Source organism: Achroia grisella, unplaced genomic scaffold (assembly GCF_030625045.1).
Source record: "Achroia grisella isolate CSIRO2021 unplaced genomic scaffold, CSIRO_AGI_Agris_v1 utg3972, whole genome shotgun sequence".
Classification (NCBI taxonomy): Eukaryota; Metazoa; Arthropoda; class Insecta; order Lepidoptera; family Pyralidae; genus Achroia; species Achroia grisella.
The window spans coordinates 397,136-411,820 of record NW_026712838.1 but is presented as its reverse complement, the minus strand read 5'-3'; the positions used below and the strand labels follow the sequence as shown (position 1 = coordinate 411,820).

General features: G+C 32.4%; 1 protein-coding gene across 1 annotated transcript; it reads left to right on the top strand.

The window, feature by feature from the left end:
• Positions 1 to 469: 469 nt before the first annotated feature.
• Positions 470 to 14,402, top strand: LOC131844106 (plasmanylethanolamine desaturase 1). The gene is made up of 4 exons (XM_059192890.1): positions 470 to 874; positions 6,825 to 7,030; positions 11,069 to 11,287; positions 11,651 to 14,402. The coding sequence occupies exons 1-4, from the start codon at positions 616 to 618 to the stop codon at positions 11,909 to 11,911; spliced, it is 945 nt and encodes a 314-aa protein (XP_059048873.1). The 5' UTR covers positions 470 to 615; the 3' UTR covers positions 11,912 to 14,402.
• The last annotated feature ends 283 nt before the right edge of the window (positions 14,403 to 14,685 follow it).

Here is a 14,685-nt window from a genome sequence, read left to right as displayed (position 1 = left end):
GTTTCCAGGGGGAACCGCGTGGAGGTCAACCTGACATGGTACATTGCTAGCAATGGGGTTATCAATCCACATTACTAACAATCCCTTTCCCCCCAATTTTCCTTATTTAAAGGTTCTATATTGCGGAAACTCGACGCAGATGCCATTTTACTGTTAATCATGCTCTGCTATCAATTTGTGAGGGTTTGCGCAGAACACGGTATCTAAGTTGAATAAAATTTTATTTGTTATACCTATGTATATCTATAAAAGCAATCTGATAGGAATAATAGAATACAGGAAACAATGTAATATCATTGACAGATAACTTTCCGAGTGTACCGTGCCAGTACTAACAAAAGATTTAAGCTTTTGTTTGATATTGAAAAATGTTAGCATATTTTTTTAGCATAATTTTAGAACAGTTTGGTATAATTTTAACAGCACTTTAGCATATTTTGTCTTAGTCGTGTTGGCAACACTGATCAAATGTTATATGTGATTCATTTCATCATTTACATTTCTTGATATTGTATCTCAAGTAAAATATACACATAAACATTATTTTATTTGTAACTTAATTTTAATTCCAGTACATATTTTTCACAAAATAGTTTTTTATTATAAGGGTTAATTATGGCTTTGCCATTACCAATACCACCTTGTGCAAAAAGAGATGGTATCAGTGGATTGACCTGTGAACGCTTTGAATATGCTAGTAGCATGGCCACTACTTTATTGGCGCCGGTGAAAACAGAACGACAAATTTTGGAACATTCGATGTATGAGGACGATCCTAATGCTAATACGCAACTTCCAAGTGAAGTAGGATCGCTACCTCGGTGGGGTCCACGCCATAAAGGGGCTCAAGAACTCGCCGAGCTGTACAGCCCAGGTCAGTCAATCTACAAATAGTCCCTATGTTTCAAAGAGACTGCATTTTTCTACAAGCTCCTAAACTGAAATGTTTATCCACTACCTATCAACTTTCATACTATTTATGTATTAATGCTAACTTACAAGTTAAGGAAGATTAGGGTATAATAGTAGTAACAATTATGAGTAACAAAAAGTTTCTATGTCAATTACGTTTGGCTACAATTTGATGTTAAGACTACAGAAGTTGAGTTGAAGACTACAGTTTGATGATAGTCTAGTAGTCATGATAGTATATTTACAATAACAAAAAAAAATTAATTCATATAATCTTAATTAATCAAGACTTGACAATACCCTAATCACTGTGTGCTTTTCTTTTTATGTCTATTTTTTGTTACTGTCAACCTTTTCCCTATATAAAAGTATTTTTTTGTAATTTAAGCAATTTTATGCTATTTCATTAAATAAACTATACCATAGAAATGTACATTTTTAGGAACTGGGGAAAATAAATGTATAGATCTTGAACTGAGTACTTGGTACATAGCAGATAAACTTATAATAAGTGTATATACAAGTTATTTGACATTTAATGACTAATCAGGGACATGTCCACTTGATTTACTAACTAAATTTAACTCCATTTTTGCAAAGTTTAAGTTAACTCAAGTTGAATTCTTCCTGACTCGAGTTTGGGTTGGTATTAATTGAATGATTCAAGTGAAAAAGTGAGATTAATTCATTATTTAGAATGTTTATTGTTCAAAATATTATTAAGAATGTTACTTTACAAAATAATTGTAGTTTCTTTTATTAATTCGGAAAATACTGTTCACTAAATGTTTCTTTTTTTTATGTTTTATGTAAGTGGTAGAATTGAAAGAATTGCTTGGTAACAAAGCCAACAAAAGGCCATCTATAGTCTGGTTTTAATCTCAGAGACCAAATTGACCTGAGCTTATTCTCTTTATATCACCTTCAATTGTCGCTGGCGGGCAACATATACCGTTAGCGCTGATGGGAGCAAAATTTTATCACCAAACAGGATAATGATGGTACTCTGACAATTATATATTTTTGCTATTGTCTGTACTGATAAATAACAAACAATTATAACTATCACTGTAAACAGTTACCAAATCATATTTTAAAGAGCCTGCCCTGTTAAGCATATGAAATCTACACCAGTATCTATGGACAGCGGCGGCCTTACCAACTTCGGGTCTCCGGGCGGCAGGTTCTTACGAGGCACTTACTGATTGTTTAAAATTTGCTTGGGTTGTTTCGCGAGGCTCTTGCAAGACCTCGCTTCGGGGGATTGCCCTTTCGCCCTAAAGCCGCCGCCACTGTCTATTAAAGTAATTTTAAACAAGGTAATTTTTATTTTCTCAGTACCTATGGAAGATTGCTGTAAAAAATTGTAACTGTACATGAGTCTATTATAGACATGTCTTCATATATTAGAGACAATAAAGAAAGAAATACAATTTTTGGCCGTGTATTTTAATAAGAATCTAGAAATTAACCACTTCAAAAAATATATCTAAGTTGTTCATTAATTGATTACTTATTACATGTTAAAATTCTACTTTCTGGTATAATATGTATTGTTTTAAAAAAATCTAATCATGGATACATGAACGTGTATAATTTTAGTAGTACTCTATATTGCGCAATATTTTGTTTACACAACCTATGCACCAATACCGTACCGTACTGTAATATAAATACGTTCTGTTGGCCCCGCGCGCTTCATCTCTCCTGGCGCGCATAAATCGCATTTAGTGTAGATTTATTTATTTATGACTAGTTCAACATGCTCGACAAAATGAGTTCTGTGAATCGAAATGACGTAGTGGAGTAACTTGAAACATGAATGAATGACCGGTCATCCGAACCCCCCTAGGGACGCGCAGGTTGAGGCCTCGGGGCGAACCCCATTGCTCCGACTCCAGGGGCAACAACCTCCGGGTGATTGGAATAGCAGATTAACGGGTCAACTGATGGTGTTGTTAATGTATATAGGTGATGATCACCACCTACCACGTAATTGACGTTAAGCTTATGATGTGATATCTGTGAACTGTGATGCGTTGCCATTCCAGAGCATATAATGCTAATTATCCTGTAATTTTACTGACTAATCTGCTCTATAGAACCGAAACATAGCTTAAAAAGAAAAGTGCTTGGCTGCAATGGATGAGACTGAGTTACCTACGCAGACACCACTCTCAGTTTACCCAATGAGTTTAGAACTAATTATTAATGGTTTATAGTTTATTAATAACTCAAAAACATTTACAAAAATATATGCCTACATGTATACTTTTTGTTCATGTTTTTGAGTTACATGAACGTATTTATGACGATAATATATATAGAGATAATTCAGAAGTGTTAATATTGTTATTGGTAAAAAATATACATATTCATCTATCCATAGTGGGATTTTATTTTTTAAAACAATGTTCCAACATTTCATTGCTTATATAATTTTTTATATGTAATGTTAGCTTTAAAAAAAATAAGATATATATTTTAAGGGACAATTTATTTATTTACATAATAATTCTAACCATTATATTTCTTATGTCGTGGAGTCACGTCAAGGGGGTAAAATTAAATTATAAAATTAGTAATTTATTAATGTACTTAAAAATATTTATTCTTTATTGTACTTTATGTTCAATTAGTGGGCCACCTAAGTCCTGGAACCAGCTCAGTGGGGGAGGGGGGAGGGGTCTACAAATATAAGATAAAGTTACTTCAATAGATTCGGATGCAGATAAGCTTTAATTTGACAAATAACTTCACCGTCATAAAAATAAATAAGTGATAGGCTATTCTGTTTACGTCCAAATCAGCATTTATCTATTGTTGAAGATCAAAATCTCAATCGCACTACATATTTTGTTATGTATACATATACCTACGTTACGTACACTATGTTGATATACAATTACTACAATCATATCATTTCAACCATATTATAATACTTTAAGTCCGCAGGGATGCGATTTTGACCCTGTCTTACGTCTTATAAATTTCTGAATCAGTCGACGTTAACATAGCTACGTGTGCGGAATAATTTTTAATCATCTACAACAAGTGGGAAAAGAATTGTTAGTAATGTGGGCTAATAACCCCAATTGCTAGCAATGTGTCAGGTTGACCTCCACACGGTCCCCACCATCGTGATAAATTCCTGTTGAATTTGTCACAATGAGCTGACTGACATGACCTGATGTTCATCTTATCATCCTCCACTGGTGCCTCGCAAGCGTAAACAGTTAGCGCAGGCGAGTGCATCATTCCATTATCATACCTTAAAAAAACATCTACATCAGGGGGGCAGATAATTGTTAGTAATGTGGCCTAATAACGCCAATGCTAGCAATGTGCCATGTAAGGTTGACCTCCACGCGGTTTCCCATGGAAACCATCGTGATAAATTCCTGTTGTTTTTGTCACAATGGGCTGACTGACGTGCCCTGATGTTCATCTTATCATCCTTCACTGGTGCCCCGCTAGTGTAAACAGGTAGCGCAGGCGAGAGCACATTCCATTATTATCCATAAAAAAAAAACAAAACCTTCAACAAACCGGAAGTTGTTGCGGTAATATCTCAAAAACACATTAATAAATTACACACGTAAATAACAAATTGGCGTATCAATATAATTGCTTCAAAATTATATTGTTCATTAAAAAAAAAAGTGTTCGTTTGTCTTGTTTAGTAAGTAAAATTTCTTGGTTTTTACCGTCATCGTAAACCAACCAGAAAAATATTGAAAAGAAAAGCGGTGAATTCAACTAAACATTTACTTACATAAGAAATTGGCGTTTTGTCGTACTGGCCACTTTTATCTCAAATGGAGATATTTGAGATAAAAGTGGCCTCTTTGGTTAGGAATTCCAATTTCAAATTTATACAGCTACTATTTACTCATGCATTTGTTTTTCAAAAACCGTAATCCATATGTTTTTTCCATCTCTCCCTTTTTCTTGGCGTCACTTTGTAAACATAAAACATCACGTTTTTAAATAGTACGAGTTCAGCCGTGGCACCAATGCTCTAGAAACTACTTAAAGGATAAATGATGTGTGTGGCGGTGGTATCGCAAAAGAAAATACAGCGCATTTTTGGTTCTAACGTTTTTGTTTTGGAAATTTAGACCTGCAAAACAAGCCACGCCCACGGGGGGCGGCCGGAATCCAAGATTCATCATGAAGTTTTGAAGACTATTGTGGAAGCGGATCTATCGTAAACAACGTCCGAGTTAGGTGCAGGCTGCTGTATTAGTGACAAAACTGTGTTAATCCATTTGAAGCAATTTGGGAAAGTGAAAAAATTGGAATGGTGGGAATGAATTTAATGGAGCAAATCGACAAATGCGCATAGACTGCTGCGTTACATTAGTAAACCGGCATAATGATGAAGGGATTTTAAATCGAATCATTACCTGTGATTAAAATTGGATCTTGTACGATAATCGGAAGCACTCATCGCATTGACTGAACCGTAGCGAACCAGCCAAATCCCGCCTCAAGCGAAAATTGACTCAAAAAAGTGACTTGTGAGCGTTCGTTGGACTAGTGCTGGTGTTGTTCACTACAGCTTTATTAAATCTAGCCAGACGATTACGGCAGATGTGTATTGTCAGCAATTGCAAACCATGATGGAAAAGCTAGGTGCTAAACAACCGAGGCTAGTCAATCGCCGTAGGCCATTGCTGCTTCTGGACAACGACCACACACTGCACAACACTACAGTTACCAAATTAAGAGAGCTTCATTTGGAATGTCTAAGACATCCACCGTACCGGACCCGGACCTTACTCTAACAGATTACCATTTTTTTTTTTTTTCGAAAATTGTATAACGTCTTGCAAGGGAAAAAATTCAACTCCGATGGAGCAGTCCAAAGAATTTTATTGATTCCCGTCTGATTTATTAGTAAATAGTTCAATAAACTACCTGTGAGAGGGCAAAAGTGCACATATAGCAATGTATGTACCATGATTAAATAAATATATTATGTTTTGATAAGTCGATTTTAGGTTGCTCTCTTATGAAACGCCAATTTCATATTTTAGGACCTAATATTTATTGCATACTCTAAAGAAGTACAGCTCTATATTTGAGGAATCGTACAGACACCTAAACACCAAAATCTCTATTACGTGACATTTGTATGTAGTTTGCCATAATTTAGATGTGGCATGACGAATTAATATTAGTGACAACCTGTTGCCCCTAACCAGATTTGCGTTATCTATACATATAAATAAAATTGTTGTGTCTGTTTGTAATATTGAAGTAATCGTTTTTTTTTTTTAATTTTTGTCTGTCTGTCTGTATGTTCCGGCTAATCTCTGAAATGGCTGGACCGATTTTGATGTGTAATTTTTTTGGCAGGTAGCTGATGCAATAAGGAGTAACTTGGCTACTTTTATTTTAGAAAAAAAAAGTTAAATTCCACATGGACAAAGTCGCGGAAACAGCTATTGAATATATTCTGTGATCGAATAAATAAAATAGTAGCGTACACGTACACCCATTACCTACCATCCCAAATACTACGTCTCTGATTCATGATGTTAACGCTTGTGGCAAACAAGAGCAAACAATGTTAAATTATAATACACTCAATCGATCTTCGCTCGTATTGTTACTTGCCGTCTAGTTATTGTCGTCGATCCATCCAGTTCCGATTAATTCGTCCCTGACGTCTTTGACGTCGACACAGATGAAAATGTTTTGATTGTGAAATGGATATTTGTATTTTTTAGCAACTGCTTTTTTATTATTTTCAAGATTATAGGAGTTTCAGTACTTTTAACTACATGGGAAAAGTTAAACATTCGCCAAGTAATCTAAAATCAACGATAAACTTTATATAAAATATTAGGTATATTTATAGATATGCAGTGTTATAAGTGTACAAGTATATTTTTTTTCTACAGGCAAACGACTACAAGAATCGGTGTGTGTGGTGGTTTGTTGCACATTATGCGTTTGTGCCGGTATATTGATGGCCAGACACATTCGCGCAGATGCCTCACTATTATTAGCAGCAATTGCTGGTGTCCTAACAGCAGATTTTGCTTCGGGCGTAGTGCACTGGGCTGCTGATACTTGGGGAGCGGTTGATCTACCTCTTATAGGCAAAGTAATTAATATATTTTGTTCTATCTCATAATCATCACTATTACAATGCTATTCTTATTTGCACCTATTGGGTTTCGGCGCTACTGTGTTGTTGCTTGTTCGTTTTTTATAAGAACTATAGTATATATATTCTGTTACTCTTCCATCTGTATAAATTCGTTTCCCTAAAATATTGCTCTCTTTTTTTTATATATAGGTTCCAAATATTACGGTAATATAATTTTAATTAACACAATTGGTTTGTAGAATTTTTATTGATGATGGCATGATCCTACTTGCGCAAATGCTGCAAGCAAAAGTGAAGGATGTCAATGAGGATGACATCTGGTCAGGTACCTCATCGTACCGAAATCAATCAATTAATCACAACGGTTTCCAGGAGGGAACGCGTAGAGTTCGATCTAACAAAGTATTGTGTGCAAAATAGTAAAGTTCCCATTACTAACAATTCCCTCCACTTATTCGTGTTGTTACTTGGGTATATACGACAAAAAATTCCAACCTGGAACAATCATACTTCGTATGCGATACGTTCGTAGTTGTAAATATTGTATTTTACAAAATCACTGTTTTAATGCAAAACTTATTTTTACACTAATCTAAACTGCAATACAATAACTCATACATTTATTATTTTTCTTTAATTGAGAAAATAATCGCATAATATAAACACATTGTAAGCAAATAAATAAAGTGTGACTGTACATAGTTTTGTAAATTGGCAATCGAATCGTACAAAAGCTTAAATAATGAATTTATTTTCATTTTAAGTATCCAAATCCCATCTTTATATTTGTTCCCATCTTATAATTGTTGTGTAACCTTAGTAAATCTTTAAAAATATTTAGTTATCAATTCAATAGTCATTCACTTCTAAAGGAGTTTTTATAGATTAGCGGAAAATATTAAAATATTTTAAGTAACCTTTTGTTCAGTTGACGTGTAGAAGAAAAAAATAATTTCAATAGTAAAATGCAAAAACTAATGAACTGTGGAAGCAGCATATTATTTATAACTTCATACTAAATAATAAGACGAACACCGTTTGTGGTTAGTTAAAATATACAATTTAAATGCTGATACATAGGCGATCATAGGCTATAAATAATGTATGATTGTAACGAAATTGTGTAGTTATAATGAAAACCTAGTCTACAGGAAACTAGGCGATTGATTATATGTACATATATGGGTATTCTACATAAATAAAAATATTTTTTTGCGATATGATATATATATAAACGACAGATAATATTATTAAAAATATAACTACTATTCAAGACACTCGATGTAAAATAAGGTATAAGGTAATAAATTTTAATGATAACAGGATGACTTCTTAGTTACAATAGTCTGCTACTTACAATAAAAATCTGTTTTGAAATTTTGCATGATCGCAACAGGCAGTAACATACGGTTCTGAAAACATGTAAACATTTTTGTACTTTGTGATTGCGTCTAGGCACGACACGTTTTTAACAATATGCAAATTTAATTTACTGCGCAAATCACGTAATATTGTATAGTAATACAATTGTACAAGTTCGAACAGTTGTTTTTATATATAAATAAAAATTCTGACTTTTGAATATTTCTAAATTTTATAAATATGTAAGTTTTGAACAAGTGGAATCCTGGAACAAGTTATTACCAAACCTGTTCCAGGGTGTGATTAGCCTTCAGAATCTAAATGATATACCAATATCATGTGTTCTAGTTTCGTACATTGGTCATAATTGTAAATGGGTATAGTTAAGCTTGTACTTGAAGTACCTAGTCGATATGACAATTTCCTACGTACATGCTACGATTTTTAGTCGATATGACAATTTCCTACGTACATGCTACGATTTTTATTGCTTTAAGGTTTATATTTTTAATTTTATTTTAAAACATTATTCGTATAGTATAGATAGGCAAATCTTCAATATTAAATGCTCCGTTGTACATTAAAATAATTAAAGTTACTCTCAATTGAAAAAGAAGCAACTTGCTTTGAATTCTTCATTACCATATCGATTTTAATCCAATTCAGTTTTGATTTCCTTTTTTGAAGCTTTATCAAGACTTAACTGAATAAATCGATAATAATGTCAGCTAGTTTTTTCATTAGACGAAATATGAAATTATTTAATACGTTGCGAAATTTAGTGTGGAATTCAGGAGTAAAAGGTGCGATATGTACTTATTGGAACTGAATTAGCTTCCAGAGGCGAACGACAGCACGAACATATATGTAGATGTGCAGAGATCAATATAACATTACCTTAGTATTATAGCATTTTGATCATAGAACAGGAGTGAAAAAATATGATTTATTGAATAGAATAAATAGATAAGATACAATATATATATATATAACAAATATGGTCAGCTTTTGGGCTTCTATGACGACATGGTGACGCGTGCATGCATAACATACTTTTGCCTATGTATTTCATAATCAAATATTTAATTTCTGGTGGGTAAACGTCGCGTTGAAAATTAAATACACAAATAAATAAAAAATTGTCCTAGAAACGTAGATCGAAATTTAATAACACTTTTTAAGCTTTCGTAGAACTATCAATTATCATTAGAAATAAATTTAATATTAAAGATTTTGAATTGTGCCAAAAAGCATCATTTTCGGCCGATTTGTTATGAAAAATGTTTACATCAATGAATACCTTCTGTGGCTTGTTTTTTGGATGTTAAATCTTCTTTTCCACGTTAATCCGCTGATATTATCCTCTGAATTTACTAATTATTTTCTAACAAAACTGTTTGTTTGTTTTTTGTGTGTTTATTTTATTACCGAATTATTGTATTTATTTAAAAGCAAAGCATGCGATACAAATTGAAGTCATTGCAAAAATTTGCTTGCGTCCATTTTGCTTGCTGATTAGAAAAACATTATTCTTCCGTAAAACTTTTCTCATAGACGATTTAACACAATAATACAATTGATTATTATGATTACTAGGATCATAACTTATTACACAGTTATTTATGCCATTAATTTCAGTTTTAAGTGCATTAAATGACAGGTGTAAATGTAGGTAAAATTTCCCACTCCATGAGAACTTCTGCACCTGTGAATTCATATCACAATGTGGTTTCACATTTTTATTTATGACTAAGTAATTATTGTTATAATTTGTAAATGATACATGTGTTATTCCGTTATACTTATAGGTCATAAATTTTGTTTGTTATAAGGTGAGTAAACACTTTACTCTCACCATTATTTAGATTTGGGGATAGTAGCAAATTTTCGCATCCGACTGCATTACTCTTTTACGCTGGCGGGGCACCAGTGGAAGATCATGGAATGGTGATAAAGTTAGGTTAATCATCTTGATGAATTCACCAGGAATAACCCATGATGGGGTTTCCAGAGGGAAGCGCCCGAAAGTCGATATGACAGATATTGATAGCAATAAGACTAGTACTTACAATATTCTCCCCCAATGTTGTTTGTATGTTTTGATAAATGCTATGCATATTCAAGAATTCATTGAAATTACGGATGAAATGTCTGACCACATTCTGTTTTCATTGATGACATACGAGCAAACAGAATTTGGTCACATCACATCACATTAGACATAAGAATTAAGATTACCCATGCGTTTATATAGATACGTACACGCAACTGCAAAAATAATTAACTCATTCAAATATTTAAAATTCTTATGTGCTGTTTATGTTCGTATAAGTAGCCCAAGAATGTGATCACTATAACAAAGCAATGTAGAGAATTGGAGTTTTGGGTGTGTTTATACTTTTCAGTACCTGGTGTAGATTAGATATATTCACAGCCTTATCTTTTATTCGAGATAATATAGTCTTTGTTTGATATAATAGAAAACGTAAGTAAAGTTAATGCCTTTCACCCACTTTCTAAGAATTGTATTATTTGCGCATCAAATTAGATATATTCGTGAGGTACCAGATATTCTTAATAAGTGTTTAACCATATTAATGTATAGCAATTAAAAAATAATCTTGATGTACTTAAAAAAAATATCATCATATTCTAACTGATTTCTTTCAGAATTTCCTACGTCCATTTCGTGAACATCACATTGATCCTACATCAATTACCCGCCATGATTTTGTGGAAACAAATGGTGACAACTTTGCCATAACAATACCTGTGCTTGCGCGTATAGTGTGGCAGCTGTTGACATATGATAATGTTAACCTTGAGAAAGAGTTCCACTGGATTTCATATTGGTATCTATGTTGTATATTCGTGGCACTGACAAATCAGGTAAGAAAGTATCATCAATCATCTCTTTTCCTTTCCAGTTATATATCTTAATATTATAAACGCAAAAGTATGGATGTTTGTTACTCTTTCACGCAAAAACTTTACAGTAATATAGCTTATGCATCAGAATAACACATAGGCTATATTTTTTATTGAAATTTAACGCGAGGGAGACCGCGGGCACAGCTAGTATGTAATAAATAGATATAACAACCGAAAAGCTCAAAAGGTCAAATAAGAGAAATAATTGTGTTAAAATAACAAGAACATGTTATAATGTTTTATATTTTTTATAAATATATGCACATTATATTTCCCTTCACGAAGCTTGCTACTGGATTCCTTATAAACTGGTATTTTCAGATTCACAAATGGTCGCACACGTACTTTGGACTGCCTTGGTGGGTAGTGTGGTTACAGGAATGGCACATAGTACTACCGCGGCGTCATCACCGCATCCACCACGTCGCGCCGCACGAGACTTACTTTTGTATTACCACCGGCTGGCTGAACTGGCCTCTGGAGAAACTTCGGTTTTGGTCCATTTTAGAAACTATTATTGAAGCTTTAACAGGATGTAAACCTCGTGCTGATGATATGAAATGGGCGCAGAAACGTTCCTAGAACGCTGTTATTAATTGTAATAAGTAGGTAGTATTATTTTTATAAATACTACCATTGATACTCGTCCACATCTACCAAATCAATTAATAGATAGTTCTTATTAAATGAAGAAATGAGCTATTTTTAATTATTATATTCCTCTAATCGCTTATTTATAAAGCGCTTTATACCAAAATGTTATTTCGTAGTTTATCTATGAAATTATTTCTTAGTTGTATCTATAGTAAATAATATTTCGTTTTACATTATGCATAATTTGTGAAGCCGTTATAACTGTTTAGTTAAACCGTATATTATATTGTGTAGTGAAAGGCTATAAATAATTGATATCCACGAAGAAAATAAATAACTGTCGTATTTAATAGCCTATAATGAATCGTTCCGTGTATCCATAGCTTAATCCGCTTCACAGTCCTATACATACATAACGTTATCTTTCTTAGGATCAGTATATTATTTTAATACCACTGTCACCTTATTTGTTATCGTTCTGCCAAATTAAAAAGTATTACTATATTTCTAATATATAATAGCTTCGGCTGCGACTTCATGCGCCTGTAGATACATATCGCACTAAACGCAATAAAAAAACGAATTTGTCGATTTTTAACCGACAACAAAAAGTAGGAGTTTGTTGACAATTGACAATACGGTTTATTTTGTTTTGTTTTTTTTTAATGTTTGCTACTTCATAACTCTGTGATTTTTAAACCGATTTGAAAGGGCTACTTTCAGATTTGCCCCAATTTTTTTATAGTTATTGGTGTCGGTTATTTTGTAAGAACATCTTTTTATAATTTTGGGTATGTGTTTTCGTATATCGTGTTTGTACACATCAGACATGATATTACGAATATTAGTTTCGACATTGCCCCACACGACAACTTTCACAGTAAAATCCTTTTATCAGTAACCCTCCACAAACAAACAGTTATATGTAGTCGAATTTATAACATTCATCACATTTAACGGCCTATACTGTTACTCAACCTTTTTAGTACCAAGATCTTAACCTCTAAAATTGTTTTACTAATTACACATATAAATATGGTATATTATAAAAAATAAAAGATTCTTATTTATATATTATAACATAAATAATGAACTGATAATTTTGCTTTTGATTATGTATCTGTAGATACTATTACACAGCAAGCTTTTTTTGTAACTGAAATTATAACATTTGTTTGAAATACGTACGCACCTAGTAGTCTAAACACTGATAAATCATACAAGAATTGAATTATCTAAAATGTGATGGCTATCATTAATTAGGTAATTAATTATCTATATCTTTATATTTACATATACAATGGATTGGTATTGGTATATAAGGTAAATCGAATTAAGTCCAGACTATATTTCCCGCGGATAAAGCTAGCAGCTGGTGTAAGTACACAAACACCTGATATGTTCTCAGGGTTATCCCAGCCCCCACTATTCAAGAATTAATAGGTGGCGGTCATGTGAAAAATATAGATAATGGTAACATAGACATAAAATGTTTTTTTTACACATTTTAGTCTTCTCTTTCATGTAAGAACTACTATGGTACTCTTAATGATTTATTTTTAATACAATAAATTTTGTTTGATCATAATGATTGAGTGCGACTTTGTTCCTACGTCTGGATTTTCTTAAATGTATTTCGAATTTTTCGTATTTGGCAAACACGCTGACGGATTACCGGAAAGTAAGCGATAAAGATGCCCTATATACATGAATAGCACCACGGAAATCACATTATCATGTGACACCCGCGTGACAAGAGTGGTACTTTTACTTTGCTATTCTAAGGCACTAAAATGTCATATCTCTTGTACTGTAATTTCACCGCCTAATCTGAAATCTTGGCGGCTGAAATAAGTGAGATATCTACGCAGACGATTTTTTACGGTCTATCACCTCAATGAAATAATTTCAAAATGTTTTAGTTTATATACTGTTGGTCCAAATAAAATAAATGTATAATTAGAGTGAATATTTAGATTGGGGTCAAAATAATATACTTGTAATTATACATACATGCTATTCAAATTTGTAGTATTTATCTATACATTCCAAAAAAAATTTTTTATGCCCCGTAGTTTTCGTTTTATTGATTACAGTTGATGAAACATGTAAATATTACAGAAAAATCTATACTAACATATAAAAAAAATGCCACTGATTACTGTGTTATAAATTTAAACTAAAATAATAGTAGACTATTTTATATATTTATAATATATTGGATTTATTCGGAATGACATTATTTAATAAACTAAACTATTGTTATTTAGAATTCTTACATCCGATACGAAGTCGTGAACTTGGCTAGTATAGAACAATTTTCTACGTAGTTACGTAATTTCATGAAAAAACGTTAGCAAACAAATATAAATACATTTTGTCCACATTATGTAAAACAAAAATTTTTAATATGAATAACATATAAGTTCTAAACATTGAGATATTATAATACATATTTGTATTATATGGTATTTAAGTAGGTATGAAAAAAAAAAAATATATATATTATATATACTTAAATAATTTATAATATAAAGGAAACAGGGTTACTTTCCTGTTTAACATATTTATTTTTTCTGAATCCTTGATATGCGAGTTTAACTCGCATTTTACGTTTATTTTACTTATAAAAAGAGCTTACAGCCCCTGGGACAATTTTTAAAATTGTGCAGTCAATATAGCTATTTAATGCCGTAACTTGATAAGACAATACGTATTTTTGTATTTTACTCATAAGTGATAATAATTATCTACCGTTGAGA

Excerpts from the sequence above, each read along its gene's own strand:
- LOC131844106 (XM_059192890.1), top strand. The coding sequence starts at position 616 with ATGGCTTTGCCATTACCAATACCACCTTGTGCAAAAAGAGATGGTATC. Across the intron at positions 875-6,824 it reads CGCCGAGCTGTACAGCCCAG|GCAAACGACTACAAGAATCG; the intron begins GTCAGTCAATCT and ends TTTTTTCTACAG. Across the intron at positions 7,031-11,068 it reads ATCTACCTCTTATAGGCAAA|AATTTCCTACGTCCATTTCG; the intron begins GTAATTAATATA and ends GATTTCTTTCAG.